The sequence below is a fragment of the Sander vitreus genome, chromosome 2, assembly GCF_031162955.1.
Source record: "Sander vitreus isolate 19-12246 chromosome 2, sanVit1, whole genome shotgun sequence".
Lineage (NCBI taxonomy): Eukaryota > Metazoa > Chordata > Actinopteri > Perciformes > Percidae > Sander > Sander vitreus.
This window is the reverse complement of record NC_135856.1, coordinates 16,428,462-16,447,401: the sequence shown is the minus strand read 5'-3', so window position 1 is coordinate 16,447,401 and position 18,940 is coordinate 16,428,462. Positions and strand designations below refer to the sequence as shown.

At 38.7% G+C, this 18,940-nt stretch overlaps 2 protein-coding genes across 2 annotated transcripts in view; both read right to left on the bottom strand.

The window, feature by feature from the left end:
* The window catches only part of septin9b (septin 9b), a 70,043-nt gene extending 63,309 nt beyond the window's left edge, over positions 1 to 6,734 (bottom strand). Inside the window, exon 1 of the mRNA XM_078280392.1 lies at positions 6,698 to 6,734. Within this exon, the coding sequence (XP_078136518.1) occupies positions 6,698 to 6,719 (22 nt within the window). The 5' untranslated portion in view covers positions 6,720 to 6,734. The remainder of the gene's footprint in view (positions 1 to 6,697) is intronic.
* Positions 6,735 to 8,782: 2,048 nt separating this feature from the next.
* LOC144536983 (uncharacterized) lies at positions 8,783 to 16,598 on the bottom strand. The gene is made up of 4 exons (XM_078280362.1): positions 16,491 to 16,598; positions 15,926 to 16,276; positions 14,812 to 14,948; positions 8,783 to 11,091 (listed from the first exon to the last, which is right to left on the bottom strand). Exons 1-4 carry the CDS (start codon positions 16,540 to 16,542, stop codon positions 10,963 to 10,965), a joined length of 669 nt encoding a protein of 222 aa, XP_078136488.1. The 5' UTR covers positions 16,543 to 16,598; the 3' UTR covers positions 8,783 to 10,962.
* Between the last annotated feature and the right edge of the window lie 2,342 nt (positions 16,599 to 18,940).

Here is an 18,940-nt window from a genome sequence, read left to right as displayed (position 1 = left end):
CCCATAAGGTAATCATTAGATGTGAGAGGGAGCTGGCAGCAGGATACATAAATAGGATATCCTCAAAGTTCCAGATCCCTTGCAGGAAATAAGGAGTCTGTTGTAGCAATTGATAAGTATGTGGACACTATGTGGATATTGCAGATAGAGTAGAAGCCACTGTGGAAGTCTTGGCATCTTTTATCTATTTTGCAGGATTTTTATAAGACCTCCTTTTGTGGTTTTGAGTGGCACTGAAGCAAGAATAAAAACAGCCTGAATTGTTGGCTTCACAAATCCATATGAAATTAGTTAAGCTGGAACAATAACAGTCCGTCAGCAGTGCTTATGTTTGCTACAGTGTGTAATATATCTCATTGTGCTGTTACAATCCACACTGCTTAACTGTGCTTTATGTAATTGAGTAAGGTAAGCTTATGGAGCATGGATGAGAGAAGCAAAGCTATGTAATTTGGCTGATTATCACAAAGCACAGAAACCATCAACGTTAGCCCGAGGCCCGCTGCTTTTACCTCCATCCCTGCAAATCAGCCTGAACTGATGGAGGGATGGTGCTGGAGAGAGAAAGAGAGAGGAGAACGAGAAGAGAGTTCCTGTGGTTCCCTGTGGCTTCGAACCTCTGTAATCAGCATGCCAAGCTCCTGATGTCTAAATCCACAACTCGGACCCAGACAGTCTACACATACTCTACACACATATGTGCTCTACACATATATACTGTATGCTCTACACACACACACACACACACACACACACACACACACACACACACACACACACACACACACACAGTACAGCAAGCTTATGACACATGAGCTCTGCGGTGATCTCTGTTCAAGTGGAGTTTGGCGACGGTGAATGTCCCAAATAAATGCAAGATGACTGAAAAAAAAACTGCATCTATACAGTGTCACACCGAGCCATTACGCAATGTCATGTATAATTAATTTGCAACTGAGTTTTCAAATTTCTTAATTAGATGACTGAGATTAAAAATAAAAAATAAAATCCTTCTTAGTAGGGCCCGGCTGACACTAGATTTATTCTCCAGTCAATACCAATATTGGTATTTGAAAGTAAAAAAAGTCAGATAAGGATACATCGTTTTTTACATAAATACATAATATTTTGACACTTTTGATAAGGCTCCCATACATGGTTATATCGATATACATGTCTCTGTGTTAGGATAAGATTATATCAGCCAAATGGATTTTTTAATTAAGCATTTCAATCATTTTTAAAACAAAAATGCCCAAAGAAAATGCTTCATTCTACTCAGATGTGAGGATTTGATGCTTTTAATAGTATAGTAAAGTAAATATATTTGGACTGTTGGTCAGACAAAACAAGACATTTGATGACATCACATTAGGCTTTAGGGAATTATGAAAAAAGGAAAAAGGTGTAATTGACATTTTGGCCAAAACTTGGCCATATACCATACATATACATATATAATTGTAAAAGCTCTTTTGATGGCCCAAATAAAACATTTGTAACTGTAAGCATTTTTAAATAAATGTGGAAAAGCAAGGAGCTCAATTAAATTTACAGTGAACTAATTTCTAGAATTTAAATCTCTGTACGAGTGGTTTTAGTGTTAATGTAGGAAAATGTGCATTTTTTCACATCATAAGGTTTACTGTAATAAAAAAAAGGATAAGGTCATCTATGTTTTGTTTGCTCTAAACCATTTAACTGTTATACATACATACACAAACTCTCACATAGAGATAACAAATGTTAAAGTTATTCCTTGTACGACATCAAATGTTCAAAAAACACAAATGCAAAATAACAGCAATGCTCTCATTATGATGAGCCCATGCTTTACTACAGCATCTGCTTGTAACATCAGCTGTTTCTTTAATGAACATGCAGCGAAATCATTCATGACTGGCTGGCTGCTCGTCATGATAAACAGCAGTGACATGGCCCGTTTTCATCCTTATGTTATTCACAGGAGATGGGGGGGGGGGGGCTTTGTTAAGCTGAGACGTCGTCATCTACCATTTCCATTTATAGCCAAAATGTGACACAGTGGCAGATGATGTCATACTTGCATTTGTGTGTGTATGTACAATGCTTAGTGTCTACAGGACTATTCAGCAGGGAGAGAGGTCTCCTTCATGGTACGCATGCATTGTTGAATCATGGGTCAGTATTTCAGAACCCAAAGCTAAGTTAAATCAGATAGGAATTACAGCTGGGGGGAGAGATACACTGAGAGATAAAACCATGAGAGATGGAACAAAATCCATGTGTCACTTCCTGTAGTGGGAGTGAAAGGATTAGGCTAAAAACTGCAGGAAAGTTTATCTAAGGGGGAAAAGTTCTGTCTTTTCAATGAGAGAAACTTATGTTGAATAACCAGTATATAAGGCAGCCCTCTGGGGCTAAGACGGTGAGCTTTTTTACTTAGCACTCATGAAAGAAGACTGATAAAAGTAGTCTAATACTAGTCTAATGTGATAAGGATTATATGAACCGGAGAGCTTGGCAGCTTGACTCTTAGGTAGTGAATTAAATAGACGCTCACCAATGAATAGCAATGTAATAAAGACAGCTTTATTATTACAGGGAGTAGTAGTGAATGTGGTGGTAGTCCAGGCCAATATATGACTCAGACTGAAGGGAATCTAGCTCAGCTGTCACTGAAGAGCCATTGTTAAAGTGAAATAAAGAGCTGTATTGACTCCCCTCATCTGCTCGTTCTCTATGGGACCTACTGGTGTGGTTAAGTGGGAGGATGGATGACATGATGGATACTGCAGTTTAAAGTGCCATGGCAATTTTAAGAAACGGTATTGTAGCCAGGCCCCCCAAAGTGCTCTAGGCACCTTTGGCTTTTTTTTTTAGATTATACTATTAAACAACTATTAAAATGTAAACAATATAATCCAATACAATAATGTTCTAATGGAAATAATAAATGACTCACTTTATAGGACAGTGAGGATTTGGAAAATTCTTCCCTGAACATTGCTTGATTGCCTCAGATATTAACATAAAAAGTACAGTGGGTTATATGGTAAAAAAAATATTAAAAAGTATTAATAAGAGCATGTATCCAATATTGATACTTGTTGATCATGGAATGGTAAATGTACGCACAATCACATTTAAAACAGTCTGATATTTAATCCAATGCACTACTTTTCCACTTTTACGTATGTTTATGAAACTAAACCTTCAACTATTTATTTTTTTTGGCCACTCGGGGGAAGCAGAAACAAGTTGTGAACACAATACTGACATATAGCAGTGATGGAGCAACATCCCCATTCATTTAGAGTCATGTTTCTGCCCACCTGATGAATCAAAATCCTTGCTTTTAGCTCTGTTTTTTGTCTCTGCCAACTCCTGAGGGAAATAATTGTCTCTTTAGTTGCTAAATGCTCCACTATGTTCACCAGCTACAGTAGTCACGAACTGTCTGTCCTGCTTGGTGATGAGCAGGTAGCGTACAGTGGGTACAGTGGGTAAAGCTGAGGGGAGCTGCAGATTCAGGTGATAATTCTCCGTAGGTTCATCACTATGAGCCACTCCCTTTTACATTGTCACACTGTTTTCACATTGTCAACTCATACATTATTATTATTATAAAAATACAGATTATAGCAGCTTTAAGTTTTAATTACAATTTGTTTAGAATCATTCATTTGGATAACAGAATTTTGTGAAATGATGCCATGATATGATCATATCATCATAATACAATCTCACTGAAATTCAATTTGTGTTTGGATCCAGATGGGACCTGTGTTATGAAAGTGACATATTCTCATTAGAAGTACATCCCCAGTCTAACACAAAATACAGCTACGTCAAAAATTGTAGTGTGTGGGCCAAAGTCTGCACGTCAGCCACTACAGTAAATCTAATCCAGCAGGCTTAATCCTGGCCATCGCCCCCTCTAGTGTGCCGAACAGCGTTGAGATGTTGAGTCATTGTAATGATTAGTCATTTCCTTGTAAAATTGGCAGAGATGAGAATGTTTCCCCAAGACATCCACCATTATGATAGTCAGTGTATGTGTAGTCTATAGTTCTAACACGAGGACCTAAAAATACCACATCTGTCAGTTCCATCCACGTCAACATCAAAAATGCTTCCCTGAGTTTTTATCAAATCTTCTATTAAAGACGAAAGTTCAACAAATCCACACAACAAGCCCCCAGCAAATGTTCACCACAAAGGAGTCTATTGAAGCTGAGGACGAGCCTGTTTTGAAAAATGACCCAACCATGAGAATATATAGCACAGCTGACTGGGATCTCTCATGCGTAGGAAGATAGAAAGAAAAAAGGGGGGAGGAACAGTGCATTTACTCCACTGGGACTACTTGTTCATTTCAGGGTCACATTACTTGAAACTACAGAACAACGTGGGTACATCCAGTTCATTAATCCCAACAAGCTGATCTGTGATCTGAGGGACGACACAATGCTCCCACTCGGGAAGATTAATTATACATGAGTGACTGGAGAAAACATGGATCTAATGCACTCTTCCTAAAAAGCATGTGGAGTATTTTTTTTTTTACACCAATGTTCTTGTTCTGTACTGACCATTTTGACAGATGAGAGCTGCTCTCGGTTACACATCTGCACAACTTCAAACATCTGCTTTCTCCAGCATTATCACACTTTGAGACAGCCCACTCAAACGAGATCTTTTGCTTGAAATAATTTGACAGATACAGTATGTAGAAAAGACTAAAAAGGCTCCCCATTAAAAGCATCTTCGCCATCATACTGCTAATTGGGTTCTCTTTTAGTCCAGCCATGAAATCCTCCAGCCTGACAGATAATTTGACACCTTACGGTCAAAGATGGTGCGTGGAGAAACTGCTGGAGCTACTACAAGCTTTGTGCTGAGTGAGGGTGCCCGGTCTTATGGTTTGTCTTTGCTTGGAGACAGATCAGACTACCAGTCACCATAATGATCAAAGTACATTATGACCTCAGGGTGCAAATACAGTCAACAATTAGCTTTTAAAAGCCTGCTGCATGGATTATTACATCTGGACTTTCTTTGTATTCTGGGAAAAGGGTGAAAAAGCAACGATACAACCTAAAAACTGTTCTCACACACTTGAAGTAACAATGCCACTGTTGTTGCCTTCTCTGCAGTCTGACCACTTTCTGAACTAGCAATTTGCCACTGGATGAAGTCAACAGCAGATAGTTTGGGGGTGTTTGTATAGTAGTGCTGTTTCAGTGCAGGTGTAGCAGTGAGGATCTCCAGAGATAGAAACTGACAGATAGTGATAAGACTCCTTAAACAGGCCAGCCTTCAAGTCTACGTATGACCTTTCCCACATTTCTATTCCCTGAAAGGTCAAGCACTAATTTTTTTACGGCTCCAGACTGTTGCTGTGTTTGTGAGAGTTGCTTTGCACGTGGTTAATACTTTAATAATCAGATTTTTGGGAGAAAATCAAGTGTGTATCATGTATAATGTACTGTAACAGCACATACAGAGAACTAAAACTAGAGACTTGTGATTTGGACTTGAATAAGACTTTAAGTCACAAAAATTAGGATTTCAGACGTGATGGCTGTACAACTTAATTTACTTGTAACTTTAAAAACACTGAAAAACACTAAAAGTCTCAAGTTTTGACATGGTAAAAGACATCGTCATGTATGCATTAGCAACTGACTTAGACATATCTCCAAACGACTTTAAAAGAGATGTGGATATGAGCTTCTTTTGTCTTACTGTGGTCTTATTTTAGTCTTTATGGCATGAATAAAGATGACAAGTTTTTCTTCAAACTCAGTGTTACAATGTTTCTTGTTTTCAACACAAGCCTCCGCAGCATTAGCTTGTGCCACATTTCTGAGTCTGTTTAATCTAGAGCGCTATATTTTTCTCCCTAGAGCCCATCCTGTGTTCCCAAATGTTTATAGAGGGGGAACGCACAGATGGGGCCTGAGCAAAGCCAGAGATGTGTGGTATAGTACACACACACAACTATATTAAGTCAAACATGTACAATGCAGAAGCAGGCATGAGCAGGCATGAGCAGGCGAGGCATGTACACTGACATCATAAGCAAGCAAACGTCCAAAATGTTTGTTAAAGCCAAACACACACACGCAGCACTATGAAGAGAGTGCAGCCTGAAGGGGCCAGTGCATCCATACAGAAGGTAAGGCTGAGAAGGACAGATGATGACGCACATCAGACTTTAATGGCCAGGGGACCCCGAGGTTCTCCCCTGGGTGCTGCACACTCAGCCTACAAAGAAACTGGCCCAAAACAACAGAGGCCCAAGAGTGACAGAGTTTGGCAAGTTCTGTATGTGATAAAGACAACTTAAGAAAAACTGAAATAAAGTTTAAAGAGAACATTCAGCAATACTATTTTTTTTTTTTTAACACAGTCTTCTAATGGGTAACAATTATTGTGTGACAAAACGTCATCAGAAAGGTATCCAAACTAAAGCCTACATCGATTTAATAAATAGTATGCTATACTCATATACATATTGTGTGCGGTATTGCAAAAGTATTGTATAAATCATACTTAAGCATGTAAACGAATATTCACATTATTTATAGCCTACATAATTCATACTTGTAATATTTGTTTGCATAGTTTAAATCTGATCAAATTAGTCTAAATGATGCAATATAATATTAACATAAAAAGAGTGTTTTTAGCATTTTTGAATCATCTGTACCTGAATTGGGAGTCTTCTTCATGCTCTGGGTTGCTGCTGCTCTGCTTTTCTCAGTTGTCAGTCAAATCAGCGCTTTGGTCCTCAGAGGAAACCTGGGTCTGTTCGTCTCGCGTCCAAAAGAAAACTGACTCGACTTAGTTTTCTCAGTTTCCCCGCACTTGTTCGTGTGCGTCTCGCTCCCAGTGCGTGATGACACCGTGACTGCAGGCAGCGCAGACGCAAAAATGCCGTGTGATCCGCTGAGCTCGATGACGTGCACTTTAGTTGAGAGTCTCGAGACCGCACGACCATGATAACATAAATGTGAGTTCATGGGGGTGCATGCTGGAGGGGGTGAGTTCCACTGACGCGCTCTCGCGCACAGATCCCAATTGGAGATTACTTGGTATTTATCCAGTGTATAGGGCTACATAATTACTATTCAAAACCATTATTATTTTCTCGCAGCAATAAATTAGTGCTGCTTTGGAATACCATTTATTTGATGGACTCGTTAAAGGAACATTTCAGCCTCGTCAACCCGTCACCCTTTCTCTCGGAAGCTCAATTCTCTCTGTGTGTGTGTGTGTGTGTGTGTGTGTGTGTGTGTGTGTGTGTGTGCGCGTGTGCGTGTGTGTGTATATGTATATGTATATATATATATATACATATACACACATATACACACATATACTTCTCGATAACAATTAGTTGTTATTTTATGAGCATGTGAAAAAAGTGAGCTAGTGACTTCACTCGATTGTTGTTTGCGGCCGCTGCAGTCAAAACGAGTCGATATCAAAACAAGTAGCCACAGATTTAGTATATCCCTTGTGCATCGGTGTAGTTCATGTGTAGAGAAAATGATGTTGTCTTATGCTGTGGAAACCTTATCACCACTTTAAGAGGTCTACACTCCCAAGCAGACTCATATTCTGCTCAGATACTGATACTGATGCTCTCTGTGGTTGATAGATGCACTGAGCAAGCATACTGCAGCGCTGCTTAACAACGTTTACTTTGTTGCTTACTTTGTGCACAACTGTGATTGAATGCAATGATAATCAGTGGCACGTTCATATGCGTTGCAGCAATGGAGTAAGAAGTAGTCAGATCCTTTAGTAAAAGTACTAATGCCACACAGTAAAAAATACTCTGTTACAAGTAATAGTCCTGCATTGATAATGTCACTTAAGTAAAGGTATGTAAGTATCATCAGGAAAATTTGCTTAAAGTATTAAAAGTAAAAGTAGGCTATTCAATGCAGAAAATGCCTCACATTTTAGAAACGACCAAAACAGTTCTGACAATCAGCTGAGTGTTTAATCGGCTAATAATAATAATAATGTATACGCTTTATTGAGCCACAATGGGAAAATTACAATTTACACTCTGTTGTTATTACACACAGGCCTGAAATGCCCAGGTCCTATATCCCTAATGTAGATATGTCAGAGTGAGTGGCTGCGACTGCTGAACAGGCTAATCATTTCAGCTGGACTTGTAGGCCTGTATATTGTTGGGTAGTTTAATGTATGATAAAACATCGTATTTTATGAACTGCATGTGTTTTGTTTGCAAACATCTTAATTTGTTAAGTAACTAGTAGTAGTTAAAGTACAATATTTCTCTCTGAAATGTAGTGGAGTAAAAGTAGGAAGTGGCATGAAAAGAAAAGACTCAAGTGAAGTACAAGTACCTCAAAGTTGTACTTAAGTACAGTACTTGAGTAAATGTACTTAGTTACATTTCACCACTACGTTGAAGTAAAAAGACTTTCCAATGCTGCCCTCTTCTGGTTAAAAGTGAGACTGGCAATTATACTTGAATGGCTTTCACTCTGAAGAAGGAAATGAAAAAAACATGGATTTTGTACGACAGAAATATTAGGATCTTAGGCTATCATTCAGACAGTCTCACTTGTTAGGACAGTTAGGAAGTGATCCAGTCAGCCCTGCCAGTGAGCCAGCATGCATATTAGCATTAGCAGCCACCTGCTGCATTTAAATGGACATGACAATAAACGTTTCTGCTATATTACACTGGACAGACACACATCTGCTCCTCAGTTCAACACATTCATATTCAATTTAACATTTCTAAAAATCTTACTGTCTTCATACTTTATTGATAGGCCAACAGTGCCCATTTGAATACATTATAAATACATTTATACTGCAAATAATCATGTTCATAATAATAATTTTTCATAATTATGATTATATAATTAGAATATAGTTTATTGTATACAAAAACCATTCACAAGTCAAATGGGGATGTGTGTTACAACAGGACATAATAGAAAATGCAAAAAACAATAGAAACGGCAAACAATAGAAATGCAGAGAAGTGCAGAGACCGAGTAGCAGACGGACTAAAAAAACAACTGAGACACACATTGTGACACAGTAAATAAAGTAGCCTTTTGTTACAGGTGTAACGGCTCAAAAGCAGCCAAGGATTCAAAATAGTTTAAAATAATCTTATGGTCAAATATTAGACGAACAGTCGATAACAAGAGAGCAACCACATCAGGGCACACAGCATCAATGGACAGAGTAAATGGTTTTAAAAGTAATTTTGTTTTATTTGCATAACCTGCCATGTGGTCCAGAGTCAGTTTGACTTTTGCTGCCACCTCCTTGTATGTCAGCTCTTCAAATACAAAAGACAAAAAAGGAATTTATAGGGGTCATTTTTTAAAACTCCATACATGTACATGTTAAAGTTGGCCATTTCAGGAAGCGTATTAATTCAAAAGAGGGTCATCTAATCATCAAATAAAATCAATGAATCAAGACAAAGGAGGCAGTTGTAAAAAAAAAAGAAAAGAAAAGTAACAACAGGCAGATGATTGACAGCAGACAGCTTCTGGAGAACACAGACCAAATATAAAACAGTCAAAAATGTGGTTTTGAACTGTGGTAAAAGGTGTCACAGCTGTGTACTTTCAGTATGCATTCGTCTAAAGACCAACACTCACACCAAATCCCACCATGTTTCTTGGGTCAAAGGCTGTGTAAATACCACAAAATAGGCCTTAATGTCATGTGAACTACAATAGATGCTCTCCACTTTAATAAATGAAGGATCAACAGTTTATTCTATTAAATCATTATTAACATGTTTACCCTTAAATAATAAATACATTATTTAAGGGTACATGTTGCAACTCAACTTTGAACTGAACTGTATTAGAATATGATTATTATTGTGGTGTCAGACCTTGTTTCCTTTTGTTCTCAAAGCAAAACATGTGACATTGTTTAGAAACCACTTTACAAAAATCAGTTTGATGTTTGAATTAACAGCACAAATGTTGCATCATATACAGTACAGTGTATGCCTTATATGCACAAGAAAAAACTATAAAAGCAAAAACACTGAACCAGAAACAAGAATTATCACAATAAATTAAAACATATTAATTGCCTTACTAATAGCTTTTCATTTACGGTAACAATCATCACCACCTTACCATCATCACTCGTTTTTATGTTTTTCATTTAACATAATCATGCCTAATTAACTCCATTATGAATATATCGTTACATTAGATTTGTATTAATATATTTTGTGAGAACTTAGACATGCAAACCACCCACACATTAACATCTACCCCTTCTTGTTAAGTATGTGGTTTGTACTTCCTCACAACTGTCATAAACAACTTTCAAAAATGTAGCCACATATTGTGTCTGCAAATCTAATCAAATCAATAATCTGTCTGGTCAGACCGGTGCAATTTCAGCCTCCTGCACCAGTTTTGCATCTCTTACTTGCTCATCATATAGCCTAGTTTTAGCTCTCCGTTTTGTTTCTCGCATACATTTTATTTTTATTTTTAATAGAGCATAAACCCCTGCAAGCCAACACAATTTCCAGCAGTGCCTCACGTGTGTCGTAGTTATGTATGGATTAATTATGTAAGTTAATAAACCATTTTAATATGGTATGAAACATGAAGAACATTATTTAAGCATGTATTATATTACTTTGATAAATCAGTCAAATATAGCCAAAAAAGCATCAAGCACACAAATATTAAAGTTCAAATAATGATAATCAATACTAATATTAAGAATGATTTGAATTTGGTGATACTTTCACAGCAATGAAAGATTGTGGAGATTTAATACCCCATGTTCAGCTGTTAAACATGTATTTTACATTTTGTCTGATGTGTTGCTTAAAATCACAAACAGTCAAACATGTAAACCAACCCTCAAGAAGAAGATGGCCACCAAGCCAATCATTTTTGATGCTAAGCAATACTAAGCACAATCCTACGGGTTTGGCGATGACTGCTTTTGAGTAGGGTGAAAGCCGTTATGATTCATAACTTCATACACATAATCACTGGAGACTTGCTCAACACTTGTTCTTCTTCTTCTGCTGCTAGTCCATCGTTTCACCTGTTGGTAGTGAAATATCGCCGTATCAGATTTCAGAAAATTACAGTCTTTACGTTTCGGAGACCAAATTAAGAGAAATTGAAGACTGAATATTTGGGCAAATGTTATTATTTCTTTTATTGGGGGATCCCATATTTAAAAGACTGTAATCAGTTAAAAGGAACCAACGCAAGCGCTCTGGCTCTATAACTTCCTTTTTGAAAAACAATGTCCTCAATAGTTGAGTGTTTCGAGCATAAACCAGTGAAAAATCAGAATGGTGTATTAATGTATTAAAGGAAACTTCGCTTACCAAGACAAATAATATGAACAATATGTTGAGACGGTGGAAGAAATGTGAACAGAACAGTAAGTTTAACACTAGAACTGCCATGACGGTCATTTAGACCGTTTTGGATTTTATAAGTGCAATAACTTTGCTGAATAAAAAAAAATTAAATCCTGCTGGTACCTGACATTTCCTAAAAGTGTCTGTATTTTAATTTAAAAGGTTTTTTTTAAATAAATTACACAAAAGGCAAAGAAAATATGATTAATTTAACCTATTTTGGCCATACACGTTCATATTGACCGCAAGGGTTTTCGTGGCATTCTTTATGTAATTTTTCGCGCGGTTGAAGATGCATCTTGGTTGCTTAGTAACTATCATTGTCTCTGTTAGAGAAACGTCACTAGTGTCACCTAGCCTATTTGTATTTACCTGTGAGCTATATGACTATAGTAGCCTACACTGCTTTTTTATTTCAGTAGCCTATTTAGCCTTGGAGATGCTTCAGAACATGGGAAGTGATGATTCTGATGCTGCTCGGAGTCGGAGGAAGAAAGTGACAAGGATCATTCCTGGGTGAATGATAGGTCCAACACTTCATCCTCATCAGAGAGTGAGTCTGTAGGCCAACAGCGGAAAAAGAGGCAACATCTTTTACCTAATGCTTCGGATCCAAATGTTCCGGTTACGATTGATGGTCCCTTTGACGGCGTTGAGCCGATCACGGCTGATGTTCCCGGTGAGTTCGGCTGCATAGCTATTCTGGTCATATTTGCAATTGTAGGCTATCATTATTATTATCATTAGTCTATTCTAGTCATTGTTGATTTAGGCCTTTCCGAACCAGTACCCCTCGAGCCAACTGAATACAGCCCGCCTGAGTCATCACGGCCGGAGGCGGCTGTGGAAAAGGGGAAGGATGGGACGGCGTGGACGGTGTTTCAGCCGACTGTACGTCCAGGGAGAAAGCAGAGCCAACACATCCTGACGGAAGCTGCTGGCCCCACAGCGCACGCAAAGTGCAACATTGAAGATACGCTCACGGCTTTCGTGTGTCTATTCGATAATGGCACAATGAAGCACATCAGGGACTGCACTGTGGCTGAGGCCCATCGGCACCGTGGTGACAGCTCCTGGGACCTGACAGTGGCTGAACTAAAAGCATTTATAGCCCTGCTGTATATCCGTGGGCAAAGGGTGCAAAAAACATCGATTTGGACAGTCTGTAGTTGGAAAAATGGGGCTTCCCCTTTTTTACAGAAACAATGGCCAGAAACAGATTTAGAGAGGTCATGAAATTCCTGCGGTTCGATAAGAAAGAAACCAGACGCATTCATCTGCAGTATGACAAGTTTGCCCTGGTGTCGGCAACTTGGAACAAGTTTGTGCAGAACAGTATAGCTTGTGACAAGCCTGGTGCCGACATTACAATTGATGAGCAGCTGTTCGGCATCAAATTTTGGCTGCCTGCGGATGTGCAGTCCAAATATATGCTGAATGGGGCTCCGTATCTAAGTAAAGAGGAGACGCGGAGCAGAGGTCAGCTCGTGGGAGAGAGTGTGGTGCTGAAACTGGCGGAGCCATTTCTGGGAAAGGGAAGAAACATTACAACTGATAATTTCTTCACCTCCCTAAAACTGGCCACTGCCTTACAGGCCAAAAAGACTAGCCTGGTTGGCACCCTGGGCAAAGCCAAACCTGAGTTGCCTCCCTCTGTAAAAGAGCAGGCAGAGCTGTTCAGCACAAAAGGTGCTGAAATGTGCTAATGCGACACTGACCATTTACCAGGGAAAGCCGAGAAACAATGTGTGCATTCTGAGCTCAGTGCACACAAGTGTGGGGATAACAGATGGGGTCGGTGACTCATTACAATAACACCAAATAGGGCGTAGATATGTTGGATCAGATGGCGAAGGCGTACTCCGTGAAAGGCGGTACATGAAGATGGCCAGTGGCTGTATTTTATAACATCCTTGACCTGGCTGGAATAAACGCACATGTCCTATACAAGGAGTGCACCAACAGCAAGACATCAAGAAGGAAGTTTTTTGCTGCAGTTGGCAGAGGAGCTGAGAGCCAAGTTTATGGAAGGGAAAAGGGCAGCAGCGCACGGTCCCAGTCAGCAGCGGCAGCTACCACCGCAGCAGGCACAAAAACGCAGGCAGTGCCAGATGAGGAGGAACTGCAATCAGAACAAGCCACAAGACACCTGCAGCACATCCCGCAAACCCGCCTGTGGCAATTGTGTCAAAAGAAGAGATGCCACCTGTGTTGACTGCGTTTAAAAAGCCAAATGTACACACGTGTATTTGTAAGTAATTGTTTCATGGTTCGTTCTTGGCTCCTTTTGTTATCAGCCCGGTTCCACCTTTTCCGATTAGCCTATTTTCTGTGTCATTTGTGTTAGAAATGTGTTTAAAAATATAATCTTAATGTTTAAAATTTTTTGACCATGATTTGATTGATTAATGTGTGATAACTAACTTAAATGTTTGAATTATACTTTTTTTTTTTAAATACATCCTAACACAATGAATACATTATTAATTATAAAGTTTAGAATCTCACGGTGAAAATGGCCGCTTACAGCAATTCTAGTGTTAAAGAAGCTGCAGCCACATCCTGCAGACACAGCAGTCAGTGGTTTTTCTTTGTATTCAGCACGTGAACTGAAGATCTCAAAGAGATAACCCTTACGTTGACATCAGTTAGGTAGTTAAATGTAGTAAGTAAGTAAGTAAGTGCTTCACAATAAAAATGTAATACAATACGACAAATTAAAATACAAGAACATTTAAATACAAAACAAACAACCATAAAAAAACCTCGACTAACTAAAAGCCTGCTTGAATAGCAGAGTCTTCAATTGCTCTTTAAAAGATTCGACAGAATTCACACAACGTAGAGAGGGAGGCAAGTCATTTCACAGCTTAGAAGCTACTGCTTGGAATGATCAATCCCATCTAGTTTTAAAATGAGTGCGGGGAACCACTAATAGCCTCTGACCTAATGACCTCAGGCTACGGGTGGAAGTATGAAGCTGTATCAAGTCAGAGATGTAAGAAGGAACTTGACTGTGCAGGGCACTAGAACTAGAAAGGACCAGGATTTTAAATTGAATTCTATACAGGACTGGTAACCAGTGAAGTGCCGCTAAAACAGGTGTGATGTGTGCTCTTTTGTTAATGTGAGTTAAAAAGCCTTGCAACAGAGTTCTGAACAGCCTGGAGATGGTTAAGCTCCTTCTTACTCAAACAGGTAAAAAGACTGTTACAGTAATCTAAGCGAGACAAAATGAAAGCATGAATGATCATCTCCAACTCACCCTTTGACACTAGTGTTCTTAATAATGTAGTGTAGAGTGAATGATATATGCCCACACAGTAAGTAACCACCAGCTTCTCGAATATTAGAGTTCAGGTATAGCTGTGTGTAGAGAGATCTGAACTCACCCTCGGGAATACCAGCAGGATGAGGATCACAGTTACTAGGGTGCTGACTGTGCAGGCGGCGATAATGATTAGGACCAGAGATGGACTTTTCTCATTGACAAGGACAGGAGGAACTGATGTGGAACATGGTGCCACTCCTGTTTAAATAATGAACAGGCAAACATGGGTTACACCGAATAAAATGTCCATATGCAAATGTTCCTGTAGCATTCCATATAGTGATAGCATTTGTATCACAGCTTTAACTATACATATTTTTTACTTGTACATTTTATAAAAATGAAAATGAATTTTCCATAGACATGAGGGAGATGTCCTCTAATACTAAAAGAAGGTAGATAAGACAAGCACATAAAAAATGGCTTTAGAATAACTAACAGACATTGTCCACCAGTGGTGGAGAATTCGGAAGTATTCAGTATTCAGATCCTTTACTTAATGAAAGTAGTAATAACACAATGTAAAAAAACAACAACTATATTACACTCTACTACTACACACAAACTCTGAATATTTTACTGAAGTTAAAGTACACAAGTGTTATAAAAAAAATGTAGCAACATGAATAATATAATGGTTTTTCATTTGCTATTGCTATCTATTTGGATCTAGTATGTAAGAATATCCCCTGGAGTCTTACTAAGCACAAAACATAGGTAATGTCACCAAGGATACCTTAATGAAATGTGCAAGCCGAGTTTGTTGCATATTGGCTTTTAGAAGCTCACAAGAAAGAGGAAGAGAAAACATTTAAAGAATGGAAACTTATTTTTACACAAACAACAGTGGGGTCAACAAAACAAAAATGTTAACCACTTTTGTATACTGTTGATTATCTTTACAAATGTATCATAGTTTATAAACTCACCATATTTTTTGTCTGTAAAATCTAATCTAGTCATAAGTAACTGGTAACTATAGCCATCAAACTTAATAGTGAAGTAAAACGTACATTTCCTTTTAAAGTATTTCCCTATGAAGGGTACTAGAAGTATACAGTAGAATTAAATGGCTAACTGAAAAAGGTACCTGCTGTATATGTACGTACAGTACTTGGGTTACTACCCTTAAGAAAAGACCTTGTGTAGTTTTGGAGAAGAAAAAGTATACACACCGCTTATAAAAAGTGTGTAGACGTTGCATCGGACTTCATCAGGTGGATTTTTTATGTAGACACAACTGTAGAAACCAGAATCATTCACGGTCAGGTTGCTGATGGTGATGGTGAGGTTCAACAATGATCCTTTTGTCTCAATCCTGCCAGTGTATCTTTTTCGCGGGGTTATTTTGTAAGTTGAATCTGGATAGGAGTGACAGTAAAGCGCCTCTTTCTGCTCCTTATGATCTTCATCTCGATCGTGATACAGATACATCCCATCATACCCTTCAATGCTGCTGAGACATCCAGCGGAGGAACACTTTAAGGTGAAGTTATTGCCAGCCTCTCGCCACACTGCATTGTTCTCTGTCATAATAGAGACAAACTGTGATCAGAAAGTTTAAAAACATACCACAAACCATCCACACAGCATTTCCTCAAAGCAGTAACTGAAACCTTTTTAACATAGTTTCAAAATATTCCTCTTAGCTTGTCTAGTGAACATTGTTGCAGGCAGACTTCAACAACAACAACGTGTTGTAAAAATGTTTGAAGATGAAAGAAAAGAAAATGGTCATACTTGCATTGGCAACAACACAGAGCAACAGTGTGGACCAACAGAGGTGCTTCATTCTGCCGCACTGATTGTATACTGTCTTTGTCTCTCACATACAGCCCACAGTACGCAAACAGTGCTTCCGCTACTGTTGTTTGATGTTGGGTGATGATGTGCAACTTCATTTGATCCTTAGATCGATATGTAGCTTGGCTGCAATGCTGTAATGTTGAAAATAAGACAATGAAAATGTGTAGACGGAAGAAAAGATAAAGATGAGGTTCTTGTTTAGTTGAAAAATGTGTCAGGTTTAAAAATGACCTCACTATCCAATGGAGGTTATTAAATACATAACTGTAAAGGGAAAGAGGAATTGCTGTGGCTATTGCTAGTCTCACTAACCAATTTGAATTAAATATGTGCAATTGCACGTAACATGTCATATAAACATATTAAAATGTCTATTGTAAAAGAAGACCTACTATTCCATATAAGCTAATAGACTATTAGATGAAGATGTTTCAAAAATGATTCCGTATTGGCCGATGCTTTTTAGCATTTGAAAAAAAGGTGACGTAATATGAATTATAAATATAATATATAAAAAAGAATAAAAGCAAGATACACTATTAATGTTGTAATTAACATTTTTGAAGTTAAGACATTTGTATAATTGAAATGAACGGTGTAAGGATCTGTAGGGTGTTTGGACACTGACATGAGAACCACCTTTATTGCGGTTCACCTGCATTTTTCTGTCAGTGCCATTTTCTTTATGAAAAATGATGTCCTCAATAGTTGAGTGTTTCAAGCATAACCAAGTGAATAAATCAAGAAAACGTCTCTTACCAACTGAAATTATCTAAACTTACTTTTAAATTTCGTGGTTCCACTTGGATACCGGTGGAGCGTTCCAACATCGTATCGCCTTCAGCGCTGTTTCTTTTCTTTTGTTTTCATGTATCCGCGTTGAACTGAGTTGTTGTTGTCGTTAGGCGTTAGCTGAAGCCTACTGAGGGCAAGATGTATGCTATGATGAATTGGGTCTCTTTTGACGATATACATGTATACATATACATATATATGTCTATGCATGTATATATATGCCTATGATGTACAAGACCAGTCAGGCTGTTAGTGTGTTCCATTTGTCCTGTCGCTGACTGGGCATGTTTATGGCCCCATCCTAGTAGATCCTCTGAACCGTCTCTGGTAGATCGTGCTGGCAGCAACCAAAATATGAGTAGAATATCGTGAGTGTAATAAATAATGTGTTGATTATCCATTGAATAAAAGTGTAAGGCGCGCGCCCAGAGAGCACTGAGCAATCAAATGGGTAAGCTTCGCTTCAGACAAAGCCCGTCTACGGAAAGCCGTTCCACTCCCTATTCAGCCCCATTGTACCGAATTTGGTTGCAGTTCCACCATAGTTCCACTGGGGGTGATCGCGGTCCAGTGCTGAATGAATGGGACTCTATGGAGCTAGACAGCTAAATCTCTTTCGCCTGATTGTCGTTGAGAAATCTCAGATTTGATTGTAGTTTTTGCAAGTTCAACATGGATTATAGGTCAAAAGTTGAATGAACGAGTACTTGTGTCCTTTCGATTTCTTACAGGTTGAGTCGTTGTTGCCCATAACACGCTAGCATTCTGCTAATGAATGCTGATTGGTCAGTGAAGGACTGATTACGATCGGAGATCCCGCTTGACGGCATCCAAAGCAGAACCAGAATGTCAGAGTGAATATTTCGGTGTGGTCTTTAAAACATTAGCAAACCTCTTTCTAGCACGTGTATTGACAGGGAGAGCCTAACCTGTCAGCTGTGTTGCTTCGAGAGAACAAAGGAAGCGACTCAGAGCTTGCCGTAAAGCAGTATCTCTGGCCGTATATGTGTATGACGTCATTGACATTTTAAAAGGCTTTTTAGAACAAAAAAGCCACTTTAAAAAAATCTAGCACCCAGCAGTGTGTATTTTTTTAGCCTCCCCTTTTGAATGCAACATTCAAATTAGCGCCCCCTATATGGAACGCTGGTGGAACTGCAACCAGTTCAGAAGCCGGACGTAACGAGAGAGTAGAACTTCTTCCCTTATTAGAAATTCTTTGCTTCAGAGCTCGAACCTCCTATGGCGCCATTTTGATGCTACAAAGCGATCACCCGACATTAGCATTCCATTGACTGCCATTCATTTTGACGTCACTTTGACAGCGAATAACTTTACATTTGAAGCGTTTAAAGACTTTATTTGTCCATTGTTTATTTCTAAAGAAACACGACAATGTATAAAAGGCTCCATTACCTTGTACTTCACGTTATGGCTCCGTAGTAGACGTTTTTGTAAAAATAGGCTAACGATTGTGTCATAACCATGCGACTTACTGTCGCATAGTAGAGGAATTACCGTATAGTACAGGAGAAGCTCGCAGGCAGTTTCGACTTACATTACATTAACGCTGTTTACGTTTTACGTTT